General features: G+C 61.7%; 4 protein-coding genes across 6 annotated transcripts; all 4 read left to right on the forward strand.

The window, feature by feature from the left end:
- Positions 1-1,543: 1,543 nt before the first annotated feature.
- LOC135998945 (hippocampus abundant transcript 1 protein-like) lies at positions 1,544-11,729 on the forward strand. Of its 3 annotated transcripts, none has more exons than XM_065652281.1 (12): positions 1,544-1,808; positions 3,680-3,775; positions 4,245-4,307; positions 4,808-4,935; positions 5,335-5,449; positions 5,836-6,054; positions 6,728-6,841; positions 7,229-7,300; positions 7,659-7,771; positions 7,879-7,976; positions 8,455-8,526; positions 8,603-11,729. In XM_065652281.1, the coding sequence occupies exons 1-12, from the start codon at positions 1,725-1,727 to the stop codon at positions 8,968-8,970; spliced, it is 1,542 nt and encodes a 513-aa protein (XP_065508353.1). In that variant the 5' UTR covers positions 1,544-1,724; the 3' UTR covers positions 8,971-11,729. The 3 variants fall into 3 exon arrangements, with proteins under 3 accessions (XP_065508353.1, XP_065508354.1, XP_065508355.1); XM_065652282.1 differs by having other exon boundaries at positions 8,360-8,526; positions 8,603-8,911; XM_065652283.1 differs by lacking the exons at positions 8,455-8,526; positions 8,603-11,729 and adding an exon at positions 8,117-8,245.
- Positions 11,730-14,179: 2,450 nt separating this feature from the next.
- Positions 14,180-16,396, forward strand: MADCAM1 (mucosal vascular addressin cell adhesion molecule 1). Its single transcript, XM_065652842.1, has 5 exons — positions 14,180-14,234; positions 14,504-14,770; positions 14,845-15,138; positions 15,560-16,165; positions 16,272-16,396. Exons 1-5 carry the CDS (start codon positions 14,180-14,182, stop codon positions 16,394-16,396), a joined length of 1,347 nt encoding a protein of 448 aa, XP_065508914.1.
- A 766-nt stretch (positions 16,397-17,162) lies between these two features.
- TPGS1 (tubulin polyglutamylase complex subunit 1) lies at positions 17,163-19,045 on the forward strand. The gene is made up of 2 exons (XM_065652301.1): positions 17,163-17,512; positions 17,678-19,045. Exons 1-2 carry the CDS (start codon positions 17,181-17,183, stop codon positions 18,207-18,209), a joined length of 864 nt encoding a protein of 287 aa, XP_065508373.1. The 5' UTR covers positions 17,163-17,180; the 3' UTR covers positions 18,210-19,045.
- A 500-nt stretch (positions 19,046-19,545) lies between these two features.
- CDC34 (cell division cycle 34, ubiqiutin conjugating enzyme) lies at positions 19,546-23,780 on the forward strand. Its single transcript, XM_065652295.1, has 5 exons — positions 19,546-19,857; positions 21,872-21,958; positions 22,251-22,348; positions 22,641-22,775; positions 22,890-23,780. The coding sequence occupies exons 1-5, from the start codon at positions 19,681-19,683 to the stop codon at positions 23,098-23,100; spliced, it is 708 nt and encodes a 235-aa protein (XP_065508367.1). The 5' UTR covers positions 19,546-19,680; the 3' UTR covers positions 23,101-23,780.
- Positions 23,781-24,927: the final 1,147 nt, after the last annotated feature.

A 24,927-nucleotide genomic window follows, 5' to 3' on the forward strand; every position in this document is an offset into this window, starting at 1 on the left:
GCAGGAAAGGGGGAAAAAATACACAACAAAACACCGCCTTAAGGGACTTTCTGACCTCAATCAAGTAACTCGCCCTTCCTACGGCCCTGCGGCTGCTGCTGTTCTCCAGCAGTTCAAGGGCCCCGGGCCTCTTGCCCAGCATCCTGCTCACCGCAGGGCTCAGAGGGGCCAGCCCGTGTGTCCCCCCGGGTGTGAGATGTGGACAGAGCCGCGGGTCCCGTTGGGGTTTCCTGACGGTGCCCAGGGCAGCAGGAGCCACACGGGCAGAAGGTCTGAGCCCTGCGAGGCGATGGGGTGATGCCCCCACGCTTGGCTCCAGCCTCCCACGGAGCCTCCTTGGCCGGGCAGAACCGCCCGCATCCCTGCCCGGGGAGGATGCTCCTCAGCGGGGGCAGCGGGTGATGCTGCCATGCAGGCAGGCAGGAGCTCTCCCCCCACACCGGCTGCACAAACAAAACTGGAGCCTCCCCGGAGGCCAAGCGTGCCCTGGGCGACGAGCAGCCGCCTTTGTCTTGCCTCCTCCTCGCTGTCTCCTGTTCCCTGGCCGATGATGGGGTGAAAGCCAGTAATTGCTCTAAGTGCGATCGATAAATCAGGGTAATAGAATTACATTCGCTGTTGCCATATTAGGAACCGCTTCTCTGCTCTCTCTCTGCCCTCCTTGGTTTTGTTTTTAAATTGCTGCAGAGCATTGGAACGAGTCGGGCTCCCCCGTGCTCCCGAGGCAGCTCCAGCGGGAACCGGGGGGACTCGGTCCGTGCCCAGCGCGGGGGGGCGCCAGCCCGACGGGAGGCACCGGGTCCTTGGGCAGCTCACGGGTGTTCTGCCCCACTGCACGTGCAGAGCGCTCTGGGCCCCGCTGCCCCGGAGCAACGAGCGGCCCCCGCCGGCCCCGCCGCCGCAGCCCCGGGCAGCCGGAGCCGCCCCTCCCTGCACCGGCCCCCGCTGCCCGGGGCGGCATTTTTAGCTCGTTTGCAGCCGGTCCCGGGCTCTGGACTCAGCATCACGTCAGGGCCCCCCCCGGCTGCTTTTCACCGTTCGTGGCAGGAAACCCCCCGTGAACACGGGCTGGACCGCAGCCCCGGCGCCCCGTGACAGCACCTTGTCACCCCCGCTCCCGGTCACCGGACCCCTCCGGGCTGCCCCGGTCACCGCCCCCGGCAGGAGCCGCGGTCCCCCGCCAGTTTTCGTGCACCGGTACACGGCGGGAGGGCCCGGGACAGGCCCCGCCCCGCCGCCCGGTCAGCCCCAGCTCCGCCCCGCCCCGGGGGGACCGGCGCATCCCGGCATGCACCGCGGATCAGCCCCGCCCACCGCCTGGCGACGTGACGTCACGGCACCGCCCCCTCAGCCTGGCGGAACAGGCGGTGCAGCGCCGCTGACCAATCAGAGGCTACATCGGCTGAGCAGGAAGAGGCGGAGCAGCCAATGGAGGGTGAGGGAGTGGTGCGCGGCGGCGAGGAGTGGACAGCCGGAAGTGCCCGTCAGCGACGTTGTCAGGGCGACGGGGGCGTGGCGGGGCGGGGCCTGCGGGCGGCCCGCCCTCTGCCGCCGCCAGCCGCGCCGCCGCCCTTTCCCCGCGGCGCCGCCCCCGCCCGGCAGCCCCGGGCCCGGCGCTTCCCGCCCGGGGCGGGTCCGGCTCCGGGCCCGGGCTCGGCGCCGCCCGCCGCAGGGAGGATGGGGCAGCCGCGGAGGCCGGCGAACGGCAGCGGCCCGGCGGCGCCATGACCGGCGAGAAGAAGAAGAAGAAGCGGCTGAACCGCAGCGTCCTGCTGGCCAAGAAGATCGTCATCCGCGACGGGGCCGGCGTGAGCGCGGGGCCGGGCCGGGCCGGGCCCCCGGGGGCGGGAGCTGCGGGCGGGGCCGCGGGCGGTGCGGGGGCTGCCGGGGCTGCCCGGGGCTGCCCGGGGCTCCGGTGCCCGCTGGCGGCTGCGCCGCCCGGGGCTCCCCGGGGAGTGGCCCCGCGCTCGGGCGGGTGCGAGGCCGCCGCCCCCGGGACGTTCTGCAGCCGCTTCCCCGGTGCGGGAATTCGCTGGCGTTCCGCAATCGCTTGGACGGTGACAGGTGCCTCCCCGTCGCGGGGGCGCGTTCCCCGTTTCCCGGGGGCAGCCGTGACACGGGCGCCCCGGGCTGGGCCGGGTGGCCGCCGCGTCCCTCGGGTGTCCCTCGGCGGTGCTGCTCGCCAGGCGCTGGCCTCGGCCTCTCCCGCAGGCTCCTGGCGTCTTTCTGCAGGTTTTTCCCTTTTTTTCCGTAGCCTCCCTCCGTTTTCCGGAGCAGCCGGTGGGTGGGCGACCTGACGGGGATCGGCCGTCCCGAATTGTCCGGGGCTCTGACGTGATGGGGGTGACGCGTGGAAGGAGTGACGTTAAGCTGTGACACAGGTTACATCTGGAAGCGTAAAGCAAGATTGGCCGTTAATTTTGTTGCAGTCATGTGGCAGAAATGTTGAATTGCGTGAGAAGGTGCAGAGGGACGGGGCTGCTCTGCGGAGCCATTACCATCTTTATGCTGCCTTGGGCTTTCTCCCTGTGCTACAAACATCATCTCATTTGTGTGCAATAAAAGTGGCTTCTCGTGACGACTGTGTACCCTTGGGTGGGTCCCTCATGTGTTGGCGCTGTTGGTTTGTTCTCTAAGCAGACTGAGCCTGTGCACATGGTGTTTCAGCAGAATAACGTCTCTTGCTGCCTCCTCTCCTGTTTCAAATAACTTGCAGCTGTGTTTGTTGTCCAAAATGCAGTTTTATTCTGTCACACCCTGGGAGGATGTGGCCGAGTAAAAGATTCGCGTGTCACATTTCTAGAATTCCCGACCCTGCGAATCTGTAGTGGTGAGTGCTGGGGGCAGGACACTGACACAGACACAGCTTCGGCTGCTCCGCCAAAGGATTTGTGTCTCAAGAGCACGGCGTAGATATGTTAGTGGTGAGGAAATCAATCTCTTGGCCTGGAAGAAGCCTGTGGATTTGAGGTTTCCCATAGCAAATCAAGTATCCCTTTGAGTTTGAGATTTGTGCAGGAGTTTTTCTAACTTCTGGGCGCTCTTCAAGCTGTCATAAGCTGTCTAAATTGCTGGAATCGCAGACACTTCAGGTGGCTTTATTAATAACGCGTCAGTGCCAGGTGACATGTCGCGGTGAGTTCAGGTCGTGTGGTTTGCAGATACAAGAAGTGGTTCCTGCGGGACAGCGCGTTCTGCTGCCCGACGTCGGGCCCGGCGCCGTTCGTTTTCCTTGCGCGCTCGTGATTTTGCGGGAGAAAACCTGGGCCAGCAGCTGATGTTGGGCGCTCGGAAAAGAAAGATAAGCCAGGCCTTGAGGCGTGTTGTTGGTTTTTAGCGGCCGATCGAGGACTGTGCCTTCCCCTCCACGCTGGGCAGAGGGACCGAGGAGGGAAATTACCTCCCCAAACTCCCAGGGGCAAAATACGCCGAGAATTGAGGCGTTTCGTTGCCAAGTCCCTAAGGCGAGGATTGAAGGGAAGACGCGGTCCCACACATTTAGAGAAAACGTGATGGCGTCAGGGATTTTAGTTCTCGGATAAAGAAATGGAAAGCGATCATTTGGGGCGCGTTGGCGGGGAGATGCTGGGGGAGTCACCTCGGGGCGGCTGGGGTGATGTTTTGGAGCCCAACCACGTCTCCGATCGATGGCACGTGTGGGTTTTTTACTGTTTTGCAGCGCCAGGGGATCGGAGAGCCCAGCGTGTACCACGCCGTGGTGGTGATTTTCCTGGAGTTCTTTGCCTGGGGGCTGCTGACCACCCCGATGCTGACGGTGAGTGACCCCCCGAACGGTCCTGGCTCGTGTGGAATCGAGTTCACCTTGGGTGAAATGGTTTGTACCTGAAATTCTTTTTCTGTGTGAATAAGCTGGAGCTATAGTAATTCTTTTATGGAGTTGGGCAATGGCGTTTGTGATTATTGTACTTTAACATGAGCTAGATTTTTGAAAGCTTTTGGAGGATTTCAAGAAAGCGGGACTGAAGGACCTGACCTGAAATTACTAGAATTTACTGGTAGTTTGCTGTTATTTGTTGCTTATTTTTTAGGTATTAAAAAAAAAAAAGGGTGCTCTTGGGAGCTTAATAAAAGCAAGATGTCCCTGACGGAGGGACAGCAGCGGCTTTGTCCTCAGGGTGTTTCCCGCTCTCCCTGTCATGCTTTTCGAGGCATTTGGCTGTCAGGTGGTGGCAGAAATGAATGGAAATGTTGCCGAAGTTGCAATTTGTTCTGTTTTCCCCCAGGTGTTGCACCAGACGTTTCCTCAGCACACGTTCTTGATGAACGGCCTGATTCACGGAGTCAAGGTGAGGACATCCCTTCCAGGCTTCTGTTTCGATCTGTAACAGCGTGAGAAGCGGCGAGCCGTTCTAATCTGTGTCATTTGCTGATGCCAAGCAGTATTCGCCAGATAAATGTTCGTATTTCGGTCTGGGGCAGTCGCTGGTGCGCCTGATGCCACGTGGAGAACAGACAGAGCGCAGGAATCCAGCGGCTTGTGTGGCTGCAGCGTGAACAACGTGCTGCTTGTCGTTTGGGGCTATCAGAGCTGCGTGTTTCAGCTGAAAATATTCTCATCAGCATGAGATCAGCCCTGTAACCATATTCTGGAGTGTAACAAAATAAAAAATCAATGACATCTGACATACCAGTAATAGAAGTTGAAACTAGGCGGGCCTCAGTGGGCCTGCTTATAGAAAATGGGAATGGATTGTCTCCGCGTGTTTTTATCTTTAGGTGATGTTTTTTTCTATCCGCAATCAGAGTTTGACTGCGGGATTTCTCTCTGTCTGTCTGTCTGCCCCAGGGTCTGCTTTCCTTCCTAAGTGCCCCACTGATCGGTGCTCTCTCTGATGTCTGGGGCAGGAAATCCTTCCTCCTCCTCACCGTCTTCTTCACGTGCGCGCCCATTCCCCTGATGAAGATCAGTCCCTGGTGAGTTTATAACGAGGGGCTGTGAGGAGAGGAACGATGGGGGTTTGTGGGTGTGGGGTTGGAGGACGGGGTGGCAGAGTCTGTCCCATGGGGAAGGTGCTTGGCCTGGAGACCGACGTACTTGTCTGGCTCTGCCGGAGGGTTCGGCGTCAGGAAGGATCCGTCGTTCCTCATGGGTGCCTGTTCTCCCCATGGGCGTGTTATCGCTGTCAGGGCACGTTGATGTTTCCCTCCCGTGTGGGGAAATCGGTGATAAAACTCCCTGGGCACCAGGCTGGAGCTCGGGGTTCTGGGCACTCTGGGCTGGACAGGAGGAGGATGCGGGAGAGGTTCTGATGGAGCAGCCGTGGGCTCCGTGCGGCCGCGCTCTAACTCTGCCCTTGGCCGTGCCTGTTCCAGGTGGTACTTCGCCGTCATTTCCATGTCTGGAGTCTTCGCTGTCACCTTTTCTGTCATCTTTGCCTACGTTGCCGATATCACGCAGGAGCACGAACGCAGCACAGCGTATGGCTTGGTAAGGAGCTGAACGGCCGGCTTGTCTCTTGGAAGGAATGTTTGGCGCTTTGAGGTAGGAGAGGTATAAAATTAGGGTGGGAGGTTTATTGACAAGCCTGAGGACAGTGTCAGTGAGAAGACGACGCATGTTTCACTAATAATACAGTCTCCCTGCTCTTCTGCGATTTGGCACCGAGGGTGAGGGCTGGTTTCTGTGTGATCTTTCATTTCCCCTTGCTAGAACTCAGCCTAGACTGCACCCAGAGAATACGTTGTCTCTCTGTCTGCAGGAGTCCCTGTCCCCCTGATTATCTCCAGCAAAGATGGGAAACCCGCACCCTGGTTACTCTGAGGCAGAAAATGGGCTCTGGGGGGAAGAGGCTTATTCATGTTTTCTGCTCCCAGGTGTCGGCCACCTTCGCTGCCAGCCTGGTCACGAGCCCAGCCATTGGCGCCTACCTCTCCCAAGCCTACAGCGACACGTTGGTGGTTGTGCTGGCGTCGGGCGTCGCGCTGCTGGACATCGGCTTCATCCTGCTGGCCGTGCCCGAGTCCCTGCCCGAGGAGATGCGCCCGGTCTCCTGGGGAGCTCCGATCTCCTGGGAACAAGCAGATCCGTTCGCCGTAAGTCATCTCGCTGCTGTTTTCCCGCGTGCTGGTAACGCTTGTGTTTGCTCTAGTTCTGCTAATTGTGCTCTGACGGAAGGTGCGTTCCGCAAAAGGAAGCCCCTCGCAGGGACGGTGTTCAGGCTGCACATCTCCAGAGCTGTCGGGCAGCTCCTTGACCATTTTGTGTAGCTACAAACCATTTAAACGCAGCTCCAGGTGTCCTGAAGCAAGACCAGCTCTTGGTGGGAGTGCACCAGTTGTTTTAATAGAAATTCCCTTCCTTAGCAATGGGACTGTGTCAGGAGTTTGTGTTCTGGCTCTCAGGACCTTTGCTGATGATGATGAGCTTTGCACGGTTTCATCTCACCTTTGCTTGCTAGAAAGATTAATTTGGCTGTCTGAGGGGAAAAAAAAAAATCCGATCAAAAGCACTTGACTGTACATCTGAGAAACTGAACGGTAAAAATTCCTCATTCTGGGGTGTGAGTCAATGTGGTGGTACAGCTGCTCTGGTGTGCTGTGGCAACGTCTGGGCTGGTTTCATCCCACCATTCACTTCTTAGATATAAGACTGGTGACTTAAGCGCTTGGTTTTGCTGTCTCTGCACCTGGAGAATGTTTAACAATATTAACTCTTTTTTTTTTTTTTTTTTCCAAATCTTCTCATCCCCCTCCCCGTTCCCTACAGTCTCTGCGGAAAGTGGGTCAGGATTCCACAGTTCTGCTCATCTGCATCACCGTGTTCCTCTCGTACCTTCCCGAGGCCGGGCAGTACTCCAGCTTTTTCCTGTACCTGCGGCAGGTGAGTCTGCGGGGCGGGACGGCTCCCGAAGCAGCAAATCCCAGCCTACCAATATTCTCATAGCTGGGTGTCCTGAGGAAGCTGATGCCGCTCTGTCAGCTTTGCCAGGACCCGCGTGCAGCTCGTGCTGGCGGTCTGTCCGTCTGCCCAGCCTGTCTGTGCCGCTTTCAGGCGTTTAAGCTGAGCCCAGTGGTTTAAAGCTGTTTCTTCAGCCAGAAGGAAGATCTTCCGCGTTATTCCTGTGGCAGCAGGGGGGCAGTGGGAGGCTGATTAGTGTTTGAGTCCCTGATAAGCAACGTCAGTAAACGCTGGTGCCGCGGTTGGAGTGGCGTTTCTTGTGTTGTGCTCATCTCTTGCCTGAAAAGTCCTTGTCTGGTGTTTTCACAGGTCATCGGTTTTTCCTCGGAGACTGTGGCCGCCTTTATTGGCGTGGTTGGGATTCTCTCAATCCTCGCTCAGGTGAGAAGCCATTTCTGAATAAGAATGTCCGAAATTTCTGGCAATCAGGCTGGTGCGTTCTCAGAATCCCTGTGGCCGCACAGACACCGTCGCACCCATGCATGACCTGTGGTCTCTCTTTCTTCTGAATGGAGCTGCTGTTTATTAAACAACCAACCGCGGGGTGGCCCCGTGTTGCTCGGTGGCACTCTGGTTGTGCTCTGATTGCCCTGGACAGGGACGTGCTGGTGTTTGGCACAGCGTTTCGGGAGCGTGACGGCCGGTCTCACCGCGGCACGAGTCCCGCGGGCTCCCGTCCTCCTCCAGCGCTGTCGTCTTTCTTTGCACGCACATTGAACGCGCCTGTTTTTCTTTCCAGACAGTGGTGTTGGGAATTCTCATGCGTTCAATAGGAAACAAAAACACCATCCTGTTGGGATTGGGCTTCCAGATCCTACAGCTTGCCTGGTACGGCTTCGGATCGCAGCCCTGGTAAGAGTTTGCCCGCGTCTGTCTCCCGGCATCGGCAGGTTTGTCCCTTTGGTGGCAGCTCCGTGTCCCTGGCAGAGGGAGCCTGACCGCTGCCTCTTTCTCCCGAGGATGATGTGGGCAGCGGGAGCGGTGGCTGCCATGTCCAGCATCACCTTCCCGGCCATCAGCGCCATGGTGTCGAGGAACGCGGACCCCGACCAGCAGGGTGAGTCGCTCGGGGTTGGTCTGACGGTGAGTCCGTCCCGGCGGGTGTTGCCTGTCTGAGGTGTAGGGGAGGCTGCTGTTTAATCGTTCGCTTCCTGGTTTGACCCCGAGTCCTCAGACTTGGCTGCCTTCAAATTCCAGTTCAGTCGGAAATTGCTGGGTGTGCCCATGCTCATTTTATTCTCGAAAGCAGCAAGCCCGGCATTGCGGATTTTCCTAAAACCTGGGCCTGAGTGAAGACCGCTCAGCAGCAGCCACTCTTAGAGTGCATGTCAGTCCAGATCTGAGCGTGTGATCCCGTCTTTAGACATGTGAGCATCTCTGAATAAACCGAGTTTCTCCGGGGAGCTGGAGACAAACCTTGCTTTCCCCGCTCTGCCGCAGGGGTGGTGCAGGGGATGATCACCGGCATTCGGGGGCTGTGTAACGGGCTGGGGCCGGCGCTCTACGGCTTCGTCTTCTATCTCTTCCATGTGGAGCTGAACGAAATGGCCGAGGTGGAGACTTTGGGCAAGGCCTCCAGACCGAACATGGCCAACCCTACAGACGAGGTAAGCTCAGCTTCATCCTTCCGCGCGCTGGGCTTCCCGTGCCCTTGAGCGTTAATCGTTGCGTTTCTCCCTACAGAGCAGCATCATCCCGGGGCCCCCGTTCCTCTTCGGGGCGTGCTCCGTGCTGCTCTCGCTGCTGGTGGCCCTGTTCATCCCGGAGCACAGCCTGGCGCTGCGGCCGGGCGCCCACAAGAAGCACAGCGCCGGGGCGCAGAGCCCGCACAGCCCGCAGCCCGGCGCCGCCGACGGCAAAGAGCCGCTGCTCGAGGACAGCAGCGTCTGAGGCGCCACGGGACCCGGCTGCAGAGCCGGGAGAGGTGGGAGACAGGACACGAGGTGCAAACTGTGCCGCCAACGCAGCCGGGAGGGACAGGGGTTCCCTTCAACCAAACTGCGCAAAACCGCAGTTGTACGTCTGGTGCGGATGGGAACGGGAGGCTCTGAGCTGTTCTCTGAAGCAAACCTCGTATGTGATCCAAACTCCGTGGTGTGACCTGCCAAACACTCGGCCTAAGCTGGGTCTAACGTGTCTGTGTCTAACGGGAGCTGGCGGAGCTGCGGCCACAGCCAGACGCGGCGTCTGTCCGTGCCCCGTCCCCGTGTGCGTTTGGCACTCGGCGCGGGTCCCGGCGCGGCCGTGACACGAGCACCGAGCGTGGGAGGAGCAGCGTCGACACCTGTGAGCAGATCCGCGCAGCCCGAGGGTCTGGCCCAAGGGAAACTTAGACCAAAAAAAAAAAAAAAAATCGACTGACTCAATGTTCTGATGGAGATAAGAAAAATGAAGAAGTCGCAACTGAGACAATGGGAGTGGGCAGAGGCAACTACATGAATTACAAATGCTTAGATGGTCAGCAACATTTGCGTTTCTGTTCGGATTTTCTTTTGTCGTTACACTGAGGTAACGTGTGTCCGTCACTGCCTCCGGAGGTAGTAGGTAGAAGGATTTTTCAGCAATCTTTTTCTGGAACTGTCAGGGTTGTTTAGATGTGCAGTTCCCTCAGAGGCTGAAGAAACAACTAAACCGAGCACTTTGGTACGGGCAGTTTCCTGAGAGAAAGGTACAGAAACAGCTGTTTGTCTTGAGCACTTTTCTTTTTCCCCAGGCTCTTGCCATCTGATATTAAACCAGATAACGACTGTAGCTTGTTTTTTCTCAGTCCAAAGGCTCCCGCTGGTGATGATTGCGGCTGATTTGAGCTTACAGGACTGGATTCCACGCAGCGTTTCTGCGCCTGCTGCGAAGGCTTTTGTTTTGTTGGAAAACGGAATTGGCGCCTCTGCAGCGGCGTTCAGCTCCGCTGGGAAAGGGCAGCAGATACTTGAACTCGAGCGTTGTGAAAGGAGCCGAGACAAACGTGCAGGGAAGGCTCGGCTGGTTGTACATACAGAGACGTGGCAGAGGGTAGGAAACAATTCTGGTGTGAGTCGGAGCAGGAGTGATGACACCGAGCAATCGCTGGGGACGTAAGGACCCGACTGGGAACACTTAAGAAATTAGTTGTTAAGGGAACTGAGGATAGAGTGGCCAAAAATAGAATCACAGAATAATTTTAGTTGGAGGAGACCCTCAGGAGCATCGAGTCCAGACCCCGAGCCGCCGCTCCCTGCAGGTACTGAGGGCTGCGAACCGCTGCCCGGGCCGCTCGTTTCATGGCTGTTCACCGACCTGCTGGACCAGCTGGGTATCGGAGATGGACGTTTGAGTGAAATACTTCAGAGCTTGTTTTGCGTTACTCCAGCCCGGTGCCCAGAGCTGTCGGTGCAGGCGGTTGAACCGCCGAGCGGGGCCGGAGTTGGCGGGAGGTCGCGGGGACCCGCGGTGGCTCCAGTTTTCCCAGGCTCTTTGTGACGATGCTCCAGATCCCCAGATGTTACTGGAATGGTCTGTGCTGTGTGTGCCCAGCAAACTTCTCTCCCAAAGCAAATCCGCTCACTCAGACTCCCAGGCAGCAATCCCGACTCCGTGTTGTTCACAAAAATGCCTTTTTTTAGACTGGAGCTTGACCAAGTACATCTGGCGATTCATTTATTTACACTGTATTAAAATGAAGTAGGTTTGTCCCTCACACACAAATTGAAGTGAAATGAAACACTGAGGTACTCAGAGCTTCACAGGTAGAATATAGCAGAACATTACAAAAAGACAAACATAATTTATATGATACAAAGTATATAGAGATATATTTTTTAAAGTCCTTTATGGAATAGTTTATTGAAGCCGATGTGTCTGGTCCCGTTCCCTCTCCCTCCCGCCCCTTGTCCCCGTCTGTCACAGCGCGATACCCGAGTTCCCAGCGATGCCGACGTCCCGCGGTTGGCGAGCGGTGACCGGAGGTGTTTTGGTCACTTCGTTGGCCCCCGAGCTCGGGGCCGGTGCTGCCGCCGGTTCCTGGTGGCTGCAGCCCAGCTCTGCCAAACCACCGCGGCCGAGGCTTTGCTGCCAGCGCCGATGTCACCTCAAGGTAGGGATGTCACCCCCGCACCGTTCTGCCCGTGACACAGGACTTGGGCCAACCCGTGACGGAGCCGAAATTACCGGACCCGAATGAAGAACGTCTCGTTCTGAAGGGCCGGGAATTCTGCAGCGTCCCACGTGGAGACTGGAGCGTCTGTACGGAGCATTCTGCTAGTTTTGCCAATTTTTGTTACTTTATATGGAAATGCAGATTTTTTTAAAAGAGCCTTTTCTTAAGATCCCTTTGATCTGCTGTGTCGTGCCTGAGCCTGGCGGTTTAATATCGGTATTCCCAGAATTTCTCTGCAGAGACTTATAAATCAGGTGGATAACAGCAATGCCCCAAGCGTAAATTGGCTTAATTGCCTGTCAGCAGTTCTGGTGTTCATGGCAGCGGTTCAAGTGACTCGAAACTAATTGTGTTTATAATTGTCGCGTTAAAAAAAACCTGCGTTAAACCATTGCTTCCTCTTTTGCCGTCGCTTTTCCAACATCGCAACTTTTTATGTCGCCGCTTTTTGTTCTTTTCTCTGCGCTGGGACGGCTGCGGACGCTGGTTGTGGCTGCGGAGCGCGGGCTTGTGGCTCCTCCGCTCTCCGGGTTCGCCGCCGCCTGCGCTTCTGTATCTCTCTTTTTTAAGCTAATGATAAAATGTATTTATTTCAGTTCCGGTTGTGTTTAGGACTGGCTAATCTCTCCTTCCGATGGATTATTTATTAAACTGCAGCTTTGCTGTTGTGTCGAAGTTCTGTCCTCATCATTCTCCCACCGGAGCCGCTGTCCGGGGCTGCTTTTACCACCTTCCTTTCCAGCCAGGCTTAATTTAGATCTTATCTTGCTCGTTTAAACACTTCTGTGGTGGTTGAGGATGATACTCAGTGAACAATACAATCGCAAGAAGCGTAAATGCGTCCACCCCAGCCCCGGGTGGGACCTGGTGTTTGGTGGCCGATATCCTGCAGTGAGCTGGGAACACAAACCAGTTTCTGTACAACGTGCTGCCTTTTGTATTTATTTCCTCCGGACTTGAGCTTAGTTGTATTTTTTTCATCTTTATTTGAGAAAGCGCCCTCAGCTTGTGTCACTTTGCATCTCTGGAGACACAGGGAAGGTGTTTTGCTTGGGGCCAGCACTCATCTTGCTGTTTGTCTGTCCGTCCCTCGCCGTTTGTCTGTCCGCACCGAGCTGATTTGTTTCCTGAGAAGCGCCTGTGGCCGGAGCATCACCCGGCGAGAGCCCCAACGGGGGAAGCGCCGTCGGCTTCCAGGAAAAACGTTCGGGCTTCTGCTTCTTGAAAACCACCGTCCCCTCCGCTCTGACTCGAGAGGTTTCCTGTTGGGTGGAAACCTGTCCCGGTGCCTGAGCTTGTGCTTCCCACCCTGAGTCTGTGACCTGTTGGTCTCTTTGCTGTGCTCAGGGCAGGGGGGCTGCCTGCGCGCTCCGGGAGGGACGGATGGAAGGACAGAGGGGTGGGGGACAGAGGGACAGAGAGACGAGGGGACAGAGGGATGAAAACGTGACCCGGAGGAAACGCATCACGAGGTGCTGGACTTTCTGGTAGCTATTAATTTCCTGACAACCAGGAAAAAGCTGCTTTTTAACAGGTCTAGATGCTCCATAAGTGCTCGACTCTGGTTCAGACGCTGATTTATTGGGTTTTTCTTTTCCCACCTGAATCGTCACATTGAGAGCCCTTGCTGGAAGCTGCTCCAGACCCGGCCAAGGGCACCTTCCAGGGCTTGGGGAATCGATTTTTTTTTTTTTTTAATTGTGTTTTGCCGCTCCTGGCCCGAAATCCCGCAGCAGCGAGCGTGGTCTGTGAGGGCGGCGTTTCCCTTCCTCAAACTCTCACTTGGTGACGTTACGAACAATCCTTCCCGCAGTGAAGCGGCTCATCGCTTGGTGCTTTCCTGTCCGCAAACCACCGTGGGTGTGCGGCTTGTGCCGCCCTCATCATCCCCGCCGGGGTCTCTGTTCGCCCGTCACCGCGGCCTCGTGCGGTCGGGGCTGCGGGAGCGGGACGGGAAAGCGAAACCCGGCACCGCGCGGGTGTCCCGGCCACGCGTGTCCCAGCCAGGGCTGGGCCGGGGGCTCCGCGGCCGCTGGAAACTCCGGGAAGCGGCTCTGTTAACACAGGATGGAAGGAACAAAAACCCCGGAGCCATTAATCACCCGGCTTCAGCTGAATGTGCACTTTTGATGGCGGCTGTTGACAGAGCACTTCCCTCCGAGGATTGATTACCCGGCATCCCGAAAGGATGCGCGACGCCGATGCCCGGAGCTCCTCTCCGGAGAGATCCCAGATGGGAAACGGCTGCGTCCCGCGCCGACTTTCCACCGCCCGCGACGGGGGGTGCGGGGCTCGAACGTGCCCCCCTCGGCCCTTCAGCACCATCTCAGCCTCGGCTGCTGCCCAGCAGGATGGGATGGGGCAGAACTGGGCCCATCTCTCCCTGGAGAGCTGGGTCGGAGAGAGGAGACGATGCCAGAGCTGCCCGATCAGAGAACCGGCACTGGGGCTGTGACCAAACCTGCCACGTGGCGACACTTTCCGCTCCTGTACCATCAAACCCACCCTCCCAGGAACACCTGCGTTCATCCCTGAAAACACCCTGTTCTGGCAATAGAAGCTGTTTGCAGCTCTGCTGAGCCCAGGCTGGACATCTCGTCCATCCTGGCCCTGCTTTTGGGGCAGGGGTCCAAGACAGCCCCTCAACGGACAGACAGACAGACACCCCATCCAGCCCCGCGGCGGTTCCTTCAGCTGCTGGTGCCTGGGGCATGACAAGGGCTGGTTCGCCAGGGGCTCCCAGGGGATGGTGGAGTCTGGGGAGACCCGGGGAAGGGACGGGACCTCGGCCACGTCCTGGGGGTGACGGGGACCCCTGCAGCCCCACGGGGACCCTTTGGGCCAGGGGCTCCCTGGCTCCGGGGCTGTCACTCGGCCCTCGGCTGCGGCACTGGGTGTTGTGCAAGAGCCGAACTTGGAATAAAATCAGGAACCTCCCTCTGGAAATACCCCTGGGGCTGGGAGGTCGAGGGGCCCGGGGGAGGCTGTGGGGGCGGGTCCTGCGGAGCTTAAGAAGGGCTGAGGATGGGGCTGGAGGACAGACGGACACGGCTCCGGGTGCGGCGTTCGCTCCCTGGACGGAGGGAAAGAAGGAAAACCAGCCCATGCGGCTGCCCTGCCCAGCGATGGAGCCGGCTCCTCTCCTCCTCCTCCTCCTCGTCTCGCCGTGGGGCTGCAGTGGTGAGTGCTGGGGGGCTGAGAGCCGTCCCGATCCCCAGCCCCCCGTGTCACCCGCGGCTCTTTGCTCTGCCCGGGGTCCCCTTGTTGCTGACCCCGGCAGGTGCCGTGTCCCATCACTAACAAGCGGTGTCTTCCCGGGGCGATGGGATTATCACACACGCAAAACCTGAGTGTGACCGTCCATTTCTCAGCAAATGGGGAAGAGGCGCCCAGTTTCTAGTGTCTGTCCCATTCCCCAAACCCCGCGGTTTCCTCCTTCCTCCGCGCAGGCCATCCCGGTGAGGAGCTGGTGGTGGAGCCGCGGGAGCCGGTGGTGCCGTACGGGGGCTCGGTGCGGCTGAACTGCTCCCTGGGCTGCACGGGGGGCACGGTGCAGTGGCGGGGGCTGGACACCCACCCAGGCAGCGTCACCTCCTTCCCCACCCACAGCGTCCTGCACGTCGGCAGCGCCGCGGTCGCCACGGCGGGCAAAAAGATCTGCCAGGGCACCTGCGGCGGGCGGCAGTACCAGCGCACGGTCGAGCTGCGGGTCTACGGTGAGTGGCCCCCGCCTGTCCCTTGCTCCCTGCGGGGCAGCGGTGACAAACCTGACGCCGCGGTTGCCCCACAGCCCTCCCGGACACGCTGCGGCTGGAGGTGGCGCCCGGCGCCCTGCGCTGCTCGGCCCACGGCGTGTACCCGCTGGAGGGGCTGACGCTCGCCTGGCACCGTGGGGACCGGGCGCTGGGCGAGGAGAAGGACTTGGACATCACTGAGACGGACGAGGAGCTGTTTGACATCATGTCCACGCTGCCGGTGTCTTGGAAGGAGGTGGGAGAAGGGGTGGAGTTCAGGTGCGAGGTGACACTGCGTGTGGGGAAGGAGAACTTCACACGGGTGGCATCGCTGGCGGCGAGCGCTGGGGGTGAGTGCCAGGCGACATGGGTCCCTGCGCTGGAGACAATCCCCCCTTCCCTGCACTGCTTGAAATAGCTTGGCTGGAACGGAGTAGCTGCCACTCTGCACTGCTCTGCAAACCCCTGTCCCCATCCTTGTACCGATCCCTGTCCCCATCCCTTTCCCCATCCCCATCCCTGTCTCCATCCCCGTCCCCATCCTTGTCCCCATCCCTTTTCCTCTCCCTGTCCCCACCCTGGCCGCTGTGCGCTGGTGCCGGTTTGCTCCCGCTCACTGCCCAGGCGGGCTGTGCTGTGGCGTGGGGAAGGACGCGGCCATTGGGCAGTGTGGACGGAGGGGGCTGTCACCCCATAGGGACAACGTACCAGAGAGGCCTCTTCCCAGCTCTGCGCTGCGGCGAGGCCACCTGTGACCTGCTGTGTCCGCAGCTGTGACGGAGCAGCCGGTGGCCGTGGCCACCTCCACAGAGAGTCCCCGGACAGCAGCAGCCACGACCGGGAGCCCCAGCACACACGGGCCTGTGGCCACCACAGTGCTGTCCCCAGAGCCCAGTGTCCCCACCCGTGACCCCACCGCAGCCCCGGCCACCTCCCTGCCGGAGCCCGATGCTGTGACCAGCCTGGGGACAGCTGCTGCCACTGAGCCCCCATCCGCAGAGCGTCCTGCTGCCCTGGCACTTGTCACCAGCCCTGCCACCGCCACGCTGCCCAGCACCGCGAGCCCCCACACGGCGAAGGGGACAGAGCTGTCCCCAGAGACGGTGCCCCCCTGCAGCCTGCAGATCTGGTCACTGCCGCCCCGTGGGACGCGGGGCAGGGCCCTGCGCATCGAGTGCCGCGCGCGCTGCCCCGGGAACGTCACCGTGCGCTGGCTGCGGACCCCGGTGGGGCTCGGGCAGTACCGGGAGGAGGCGGCGGGCAGCAGCTCCATGCTGCAGCTGGACCGTGCCGAGCCCTGGCACCAGGGCCGCTACCAGTGCGTCCTGCACGGCCACCGCTCGCCGGTGGCCACTCTGCAGCTGATGGTGTCGGATGGTGAGTGGTGGCCGCAGCCGTCCCCCCTGTGCCTGCATCGCCTGGCCGTGTCAGTGCCGCTGGGTGCTGGGGGTTTTCCCACCACGTCCTTCTTGTGTCTCTGCAGATGCGTTGGACACAGGCCCTGCCATCGCTGTGGGGACAACAGTGTCGCTGTCAGGACTGATCGTGACCTGCATTGTGTCCCGTCACCTGTGGAAACGGTTCAGGTCCCGGTACGAGCTGCACTAGGAGCGGGGGCTGCCCCTGGAGCCGTCCCCGCGTCACCCTCCCTGCGGGGGTCACGGCCCCGGGATGGGGAGCAGCTGCTGGATCCCGGCTGCCCCGGGACCAGCGGGTCCGAGGGCGCGGAGCTGCCGGGAGCCCCAGCAGAGCAGCCCCCGCCTGGGCCCCCAAGCCCCCTGAGCTGCCGGTGACGGTGTCACCCGTGTCCGGGGCCGTAGGGGGAGAAGCTGCCCAGGCCCCGGGTGCAGGGAGACGGGAACGCCCCGGGACACCGGGGGCTGGGGGGCACGGGGCTGGATCGCGGCCGGTGCTGAGCGCGGGGGTCCGGCCCTGGGGGTCCCAGCACACACGCGGGTGGGCAGGAGGGCGGTGGCCGAGGGGATGGAGCAGCCCCGGGCAGGGTACGGGACACCCCGCGGGCGCGGGCGGGGCCTCGTCCGGCGGCGCGGGGGCAAAATAAAGGGCTGTTTCGGTTTGAACGCTGAGCAGGCGCCGTTTCGGCCGGGCCGGGGCGGGTCACCGGGAGCGACCGACGCGCGTCCCGTTACTAAGGGCGGAGCACCTGCCCGGAGTAGCCATGGCGGCCGGGACATTCCGCGGCGTCACAGCCGCCAGGGCGGTTCTTTTGCCCATGCCCAAGATGGCGGCCTCCCCCAATGGCAGCACGCCCGTCAGCCTTCCCGCCCACCGATTGGCTGCCAGTGTGCAAGATGGCGGCGCGAGAACTTCCTGCCCCGGCGGAAGTGCGGTCCAAAATGGCCGGAACCGGCCTTCGCCGCCCGCAGCCAAGATGGCGGCGTACGAGAAGCGGCGGGCGGCCGCCGCCCCGGCCCCGGCGGCGGGCAGTGGGCTGGCGGAGCCGGCTCGGCCGGCGGCCGGCGGGCTGGGGAGTGAGGCGGACTTCCTGCTGCGGGCCGGGGTCACCGCCATGGTGCGGGAGGCGCTGCTGAAGGTGCTAGAGGCGCGACCCGAAGAGCCCGTCTCCTTCCTGGCCGACTACTTCGAGCGGCTGGTGCTGGGCAGCCCCGGCGCGGCGGGCGAGGCCTCCGCGGAGCTCCCGGGGCCGCCGCAGCGCCTGGCGCGGGCGCTGTGGTACGTGCGCCTGGCCCACCACTCCCACAGGTGCGGGCGGCGGCGGCGGGGGGCGGGCGGCGGACTACGTTTCCCAGCGTGCCCCGCGGGGGCCGCCGCCCCGCGGCCGCGGGCGGGCGCGCGGGGCACGCCGGGAGCTGTAGTTCGGGTGGGGCGGGGGCGAGGCCGCGCGTCTGTCTCTGCCTGTCGCGACAGGACGGCCTTCGACAGCAACGCCGGCGCGGCCTACGAGGTGCTGGGCGCCGGCGGGCGCCGGCGGAAGGCGGGCGTGGACGGGCGGCTGTACAGCGAGCTGCTGCGGCGCATCTGCCAGCGCGGGGCGGCCCCCGCCGAGGCGGCGGCGGCGCTGCTGGGCCGGGTCCGGTGCCGCGACCACGAGGCGGTGCCGCTGCCCGTGTTCCGGTACGGCGTGCTGGCCTGCTCCGTGCTGCTCGAGTTCGCCGCCAAGGCCGACGCGCTGTTCGGCGTCCTGGGCGGCGGCTCGGGCGCGGCGGACGGGCGGGTGTGCCAGGCCGTGCTGCGGGCGCTGGAGGAGGCGCTGGGCACCGGGCACGGGCCCCGGCCCGGCCGCTTCCTGGAGGCCGGATCCCGGCTGGGCCCCGACCGGCTGGCGCTGGCCATGGACCGGGCGCTGCGGGAGCGGCAGCGGGGCAGCGCCATGAGCCGGGAGGAGTTCCTGCGCAGAGCCACCGCCTTGTTCGTCGCCAGAGTGAAGCCCATTGAGTGACGCCAGCCGCCGTGACCCCCTGTGCCCCACGGAGCCGTTGGTGCGAAGGGGCCCCGTAGCTGGCACTGAGCCGGACGGTGAGCACCGCGGCTGGTCGGGCACTGCCGGGAGAACCCGGCTCTGCCGATGGGAGATCCCCTGTTTCCACGCTCCCCGCCGTGTTCCGATGACGGCGCTGGACGCGTCCCCATTCCCTGCACCTCTCCCACCTCGACTCCTCCAATCCGGCTGCTGCTGGCAAATCTTGTTTAGGTGTTAACTGGGGATTTGCAAGGAGAGCTGTGAGCTGTTTGGCAGCGTTAGTCAGAAAAATGAGCCAGAACGAAGTAAATGTGGAGCTGGAATTGCAGACATCCCACATTTGCTCCCAGCCCTGGCCGTGTCGTGTCTTGCAGCTTCAGCAGGAACTTTGTTTCTGTTTTGGGGTTTATTTCACAGCTCTCTGTGATGCGGGGGTGATGTTTATCCACCTACCGCTGCGAGGATTTGCCGGTAAATACGGGGCTGATCTGGAGCCTGAGATAAAGCCTTATTTTATTAAGCAAACTGTTTAATTAAATACACAGCCAATGAGCAATGGCTGGGAAGCAAACCTGGCCGGGAGGGCTGTGCCGCAGCCGAGCTGCGGGCAATGAGCTGTCCCTGCTCTATCGCTGCAGATCAAAGCTACAGATCCTGCAGCAATTCAGGACACAGAGCTGCGGGTCAGGACGAGACAAACCCTGTTCCCCAAGGCCATTGTTTGCTTTTGAACAGAGTTGCGTGTTGAAACGTGTATTATTTATTTGAACGTGTCTGTGTTAGTTATTTAAGCTGTGCAATTAATGGTTTACTGTAAGACATTAAAGCTTTTTATTATTTGTTAGTGGCCATTTTCTGTACCGCCTGGAGGCACTTGGTGCAGGATGAACCGCGGCGGCTCAGATGCTCGGGGCAGCGCCCGACTGGGGGTACGGGAGCACGAAGCACCGGTGCTTATTACCGAATGGCCCCCCGGATGGGTGTCGGTCGGTGCGCGGGGCCTCCCGCGGGCAGGACTGGGAAGCCGGGGCCTGCGCTCCGGCCCGATCGCCGATGGGTTTGCCGGGCAGGGTTCACGGGACGCCGGAGCCCCGGGACACGCGGTTGAACCGGCGCCGCCGCCGCGCCGCAGGGGCTGGCGGGAGAAAAGCCCCGCCCCCGCGGGCCGGCGGGACGCTGTGATAGGAGGAGAACGCCCGGGGCGGGGCCCGCTGGTTGCCCCGCCCCCTGCGCAGGCCGCGCGCTCTGATAGGCGGGCTGTGCCCCGTGTAGGAGGAGCCTGCGCTGGCCCCGCCCCGCGCGGGCGGACTACAGCTCCCGCCGTGCCCCGCGCGGCTGCGCTCGGAGCGGCCGCGGAGCAGCAGGAGCCGCCGCCGTCCCCCGCCCCGCAGCGGCCGCCGCGCTTACGCCAGTCCCCGGCTTCACTCGCGGCCTACTCGGGCTCCTCGGCATGGCGCGGCCCCTCGTGCCCAGCTCGCAGAAGGCGCTGCTGCTGGAGCTCAAAGGGCTGCAGGAGGAGCCCGTGGAAGGGTTCCGGGTCAACCTGGTGGACGAGGGGGACCTGTACAACTGGGAGGTGGCCATCTTCGGCCCCCCGAACACCTACTACGAGGGCGGGTACTTCAAGGTGAATGGCAGAGGGGAGCAGGGGTCCGAGGTGTGCGGTGGGAGATGGGGGCTCAGGAGGGATAGCGGTGGAGCAGGGGGCGTTGGGGGATGCGTGGCGGGGAGAGGCCTTGGGAAGGGATTTTGGAAGGGGGAGAGACCCAAGGAGGGGGCTTGGGGATGGGGTTGAGGTGGATCGTGGGGACAGTGACAAAGTGGCCCTGGGCTTGGGTGCGATGGGGCCAGGGAGAGCTGGACCATGGCCGCTGCTGAATCAGGCAAAGATTCCCCTTGTTAGAAGGGGGATTTGGCCCCACCAGGGGCTCTGTCTCCTCCTGTCCCTGCTGTGCCCCTGGTCTGGGTGCACGAGAACGGGATCTGGGTCACCAGTGTTCCCCCTCTGGGAGGGGATCCGGGGCTTCGCTGCCAAACCAGAGAGAAGAGACAAAAGATTCCCTTGTGCAGACGCTTGAGCCGGCTGGGGAGCGGCTGTTGTGGTTTTGTTTGGGGTCTGAGGGGGAGAGATGGCAGCCGGACTGTGCAGCCTGTGTACGTCTGTACGTGCTCTTCCTGGGTGTTGTGCAACCCGTGTAGCTGTTTTCTTCCTCTTTCTCACCCTCCCTCCTCCCCTACAAGCTCTTCTGTCCCCATCCTGTTGCTGGCAGGGCAGGGATGACCCGTGTGTGTCACCCGAGGCTCAGCTGTGTCTGACATCTGGGCGGTTTGTTGTTCCCGTGGAGCGGTGGCCGGCGAGTCCGATGCTTCGGAGTTGGGTTTTATCTCTTCACTGAAGCGGAGTCTTTTTCCATCGCCTCTTTTGGCACAAGGCCCTCTGAACTCTCACGCTTTCAGCAGCTCATGCTCCTGTTTTGTGCCCGAGAGCTTCCAGAGCCGGCGCTGTCAGGTGGCAGTGGATGGGACTTTCTGCGGAAGAGGAGCGCGAAGGCGCCGAGTCCTCCAGCCTGCGGCACGGTCGGGCTGTTTGCGTGCGGCAGAGCAGGGATGCTGCCCGAGCTGCCTTCGGGATTGCTCTGCCTGTTTTGTTCTGACACAACAAAGGGTGTTGTTCTGCCAAGTTCAGCTGTTTGGCCGGAGCCCAGTGCCCCCGCGTTGCTCTGTGTGTTTGCGCTGCCCTGGGCTGCCTGAGGCTCCGCACACACACAAAACGCATCCAGCCCCCGCCTCGTGTTTCCCTCTCCCCACCCCTCGTCCTGCAGAGCTCGGAGCAGCCGGACAAAGGGCCAGGCTGGGAGGTGAGGGGGTGTCGTGTGAGGATGGACCTGCCGTGCTTGGGGGTTCCTCGGACTCGCGATAAACCCAACACGTGCCGGGGCTGGCACGGGTGATGGGGAGGACGCGTGTGCCTCTGCACCAGCCTGTTAACGGCTCTGGTGTCGCCTGTTGTCCTGGCTGTAATTCCAGAAGCGTCCGAAGCCCCGTTTGCACTTTGCCTCTTGAATGGGGCCCATGGGGGCTTGTTCTGTGGGTGGAGAGCGATCCCAGGTCACCGGGATCCCAGGTCACTGCTCGCGGCTGCCAGGCAGAGCCGGGGTGGTTCACACCTTCCCTCACGGATCCAGTGTCTGAGTTATTGTGTAATGAACTGAGGGAGAAGGAAACGTTCTGGGGGGGCCGGTCTTTTTGGCTGCCCGAACCCCTCAGGTTTTGGCCAGTGGGTGCCATCTCTGCTGCGCTGAGGCCATGGGCTGCGCCGTGATCTTCATGTGCTTTTATTTTTAGCATCCGAGCTACGCGCTGTGGCCAGTTCTCACTTGGTCTCTTTTTTTATGGTGGTGTCGGGCTATTTTTAGATATTCCGTGTGTTGGTCGGAGCACTGAGCACCTGACGCTTCTTCCCTGTGAGCTCTGAGGGGGTAACAGCCTCATCTCTGGCGCTGCGGCCGTCACCCATCCCTGGCAGCGGCACAGCTGGCCGTGGCACCGTTCGTTTTTCCCGGCAGTGTCAGGGGATCCGTGGTTTCCTTCCTGTCCTTCTCCCAGCCTGACACTCGCTTCTCCTCATTGTTTCCCTGCAGGCTCGTCTCCGGTTTCCCATCGACTACCCCTATTCTCCTCCTGCCTTCAGGTTCTTAACCAAGATGTGGCACCCCAACATCTACGAGGTGGGTGGCCCGGGACAGTGTGGGACATTTCGGTCAGGCGGGGGGACACGTGTCCATCTGCTGCAGCGGTACCGGGTGGCAATGCCGGTCTTTGTCACCGGCGCCTTTGGCATTTAGTGCCTGGCACTGGAAATGCCGCTAACGAGCTCACGGCAGCGCGGACGCTTCTCTGGGGCTGCGGCCAGCACAGCGGGGACCGTCACCTCTGCCATCCCTTCCTGGGGACCCAAAGAAGGGGCTGGCGTTGTTTCAGCAGCAGCTCCTGAGGATCCCGTTTCACTTGCATTTTCAGACCGGTGACGTCTGCATCTCCATCCTGCACCCGCCGGTGGACGACCCGCAGAGTGGGGAGCTGCCGTCTGAGCGCTGGAACCCCACGCAGAACGTGCGGTGAGGGCAGCTGCGGGCGGGGGGGACGGCAGGGACGTAGGGGTGCCCGGTGGCTGCGAAGGGTGTGCGGGCTGCAGCTTCACTGAAGAGCTGGAGCCTGGTGGGAGCTGCACACCCAAGCCCTGCGCTCTCCTGGCTGCTCGGCTCTGCTGGATCCACCCTCGCTGGTGCCAGTGCCAGGTCCCCAACCCCTGGGATGCAGCCGCACTGTGACACTGAGACCGGTGGCATCGCTGGGCTGTGGGCAGCTCTGACTCACTGCGGCTCTTACCTGCTCCTGTTTGGTTGCCAGGACCATCCTCCTGAGCGTGATCTCGCTGCTGAATGAGCCCAACACGTTTTCCCCAGCCAACGTGGACGCGTCCGTGATGTACCGCAAGTGGAAGGAGAGCAAAGGGAAGGACCGGGAGTACACGGACATCATCAGGTGCGTGAGCTCTGCCGGTCTGAGGGTGGGTGACCCGTGAGCTGGGGCTGCGTCACCGGGCGTCCTCCCGGGGTGGGCAAAGCTCTGGCCTCACCCCCACGTCTCACCCTTCAGGAAGCAAGTCCTGGGCACGAAGGTGGATGCGGAGCGGGACGGCGTGAAGGTCCCCACCACGCTGGCCGAGTACTGCGTGAAGACCAAGACTCCGGCCCCAGACGAGGGCTCAGACCTCTTCTATGATGACTATTATGAGGATGATGAGATGGAGGAGGAAGCAGACAGCTGTTACGGCGATGAGGATGACTCCGGCAACGAGGAATCTTGATGGCCCTCCGGCATTGCAAAACTTGCTATAAACTACTGAATTTTACCTCAACTAGGAGAAACTGGTTTGAATTTAGGATCTGTCAGCCCTGAAATTAACTCTCTACCTCGCAGGGACACTGTTCTGCTGTTGCAAAGGAAACCCCACCACTGTCTTTGTAGAAAAAGCAAAAAAACCAAACCCTATTTTATAAACTTCCTGGGTGAGGGGTGGGTGGGGAGGGGGAAGTCGTGTCGAGGTGTTCATGAACCCACAGAAACTGGGAGCTGGTGCCTCTGGCTGGGTGAGGAGCGACGGCAAAGCCAGGCGGTGGCTGCTGGTTCGGGCATGTCCTGCCTGTGAGCGGTGGTGTTGGGGGGAGCGTGTGAGCATCGTGCAGCTTCTCCTGCCTCTGTGGTGTCTGTGCGGGAGCAGGGGGAGCGCAGCCGCATTCTGCCTTCGCAAGACCCTCCTGCTGCACCTTCCCATGATTCTGGAGTCGTGTCTATGTGGAGTGGCGTGGGAAGGACCGTGACATCGCCGGGAAGGGCTGGGGTGCCAGGCAGGACGTGCCGGCAGCTGCAGTGCATGGGGATGAGCCGTTTGTAGTTTTTAACCAGCGGGGAGGGATGGGGTAGTTCTGAGTCTTTCTGCTTCTGTTTTTTTTTGGAAACTATTTAATAAAGTACATAAAGGAACAACCGTGTGGTGTGTGGGTGAGGCTCTGCTGAGCCCCCAAGTCCCCAGTGTGGCTCTGGGAGGTGTTTTTCCTGCTTGCTCTCCCAGGACTGCAGGCACGGACCTGCCCGGGCAGTGGCTGCTCTGATGCCGACGCACCCTGAGCCCGCGGGCCAGGACCAGCCAGGACGTGCCGGTTCCCAGGCTGTGACACAGCCGAGTGGTGTCACCGGCGCCGGGTCCGGCTGGTGGGAGAGGTCGGCTGAGCCACCGGCTGTGCAGGGCAGTGGCCCTGGCAAACTGCTCGGGGCTCTCTGTAACCTGGCGGGGCTCCTGCCCCCTCTGCCAGCCCTGGGCACGGGCTGAGGAGCGGAACGTCCCCCCGGAGCTGTGCGGACGGTGGGGGTTTGGTGACACCCGGGCCGGCACATGGCCCAGGCACGTGCTGTGCGGCCTTAGGAAATGAGGCCAGAAGGTGACCGGGATTATTGTCCCTGTGCTCAGACCGGGCGCACGGATCCCGAGGTCGCCCAGCGGCCGGGCAGGACGTGCCGGGCTGAGCCGCCCCGGGGGCGGCGGGAGCTGCCGGAGCCGCCGGTCCCTGCGGAGCGCGGCGGGGGCCGAGGCCGAGGCCCATTGTCGGGCCCTTCCTGCCGCGCACCCCCGGCTGCGCGGCTGCTCCGCGCTCCCACGGCCCGGTCAGCCCGGGGGCGGCTCCCGGGACCAGGAAGGGCCGGAGCCGCAGCCCCGCAGAGGCCCCTCCACCCCGGCCCCCGGGGTTATCAGGCGGCCGCTGCCGGGGACCGAGGCCCAGCACCCCCCGGCCTCACGGGAAGCTCCGCCTGGGCCAAGAACCGCGGCTGGCGCTTCTCGGTGCCCCGGGCAGGGCTACCGGCTCCTCCCGGCCCGGGCCCCGGTGCTGCTCCCGCAGCCGCTGTCCCGGCGCCGCTTGTCCCCCGCCGCGCGCCGTCCGCCGCTCCCCGCAGCGCCTCCCCATTGGCTGCGCGCCGGATGGTGGGCGTGGCCGCGGCGGGACCGGCCCGAACCGGCTCTCCCCGCAGGGGACGAGAGGGAGGAGAACGGCGCTCGCTCATTCCTTCCCTCTGATTGGTCGAGCCGGGATAGGTGGGCGTGCCAGCTCGCCGGAGTGTCGCGCGATTGGCCGTCGGG

This window comes from Caloenas nicobarica, chromosome 27, assembly GCF_036013445.1.
Source record: "Caloenas nicobarica isolate bCalNic1 chromosome 27, bCalNic1.hap1, whole genome shotgun sequence".
NCBI lineage: Eukaryota > Metazoa > Chordata > Aves > Columbiformes > Columbidae > Caloenas > Caloenas nicobarica.

Coding starts and splice junctions, on each gene's coding strand:
- LOC135998945 (XM_065652281.1), top strand. CDS start 1,725: ATGACCGGCGAGAAGAAGAAGAAGAAGCGGCTGAACCGCAGCGTCCTG. Junction 1,809..3,679: donor TCATCCGCGACGGGGCCGGC/GTGAGCGCGGGG, acceptor ACTGTTTTGCAG/CGCCAGGGGATCGGAGAGCC. Junction 3,776..4,244: donor TGACCACCCCGATGCTGACG/GTGAGTGACCCC, acceptor GTTTTCCCCCAG/GTGTTGCACCAGACGTTTCC.
- MADCAM1 (XM_065652842.1), top strand. CDS start 14,180: ATGGAGCCGGCTCCTCTCCTCCTCCTCCTCCTCGTCTCGCCGTGGGGC. Junction 14,771..14,844: donor GGTCGAGCTGCGGGTCTACG/GTGAGTGGCCCC, acceptor GTTGCCCCACAG/CCCTCCCGGACACGCTGCGG. Junction 16,166..16,271: donor GCAGCTGATGGTGTCGGATG/GTGAGTGGTGGC, acceptor GTGTCTCTGCAG/ATGCGTTGGACACAGGCCCT.
- TPGS1 (XM_065652301.1), top strand. CDS start 17,181: ATGGCGGCGTACGAGAAGCGGCGGGCGGCCGCCGCCCCGGCCCCGGCG. Junction 17,513..17,677: donor CTGGCCCACCACTCCCACAG/GTGCGGGCGGCG, acceptor CTGTCGCGACAG/GACGGCCTTCGACAGCAACG.
- CDC34 (XM_065652295.1), top strand. CDS start 19,681: ATGGCGCGGCCCCTCGTGCCCAGCTCGCAGAAGGCGCTGCTGCTGGAG. Junction 19,858..21,871: donor ACGAGGGCGGGTACTTCAAG/GTGAATGGCAGA, acceptor GTTTCCCTGCAG/GCTCGTCTCCGGTTTCCCAT. Junction 22,349..22,640: donor AACCCCACGCAGAACGTGCG/GTGAGGGCAGCT, acceptor TTTGGTTGCCAG/GACCATCCTCCTGAGCGTGA.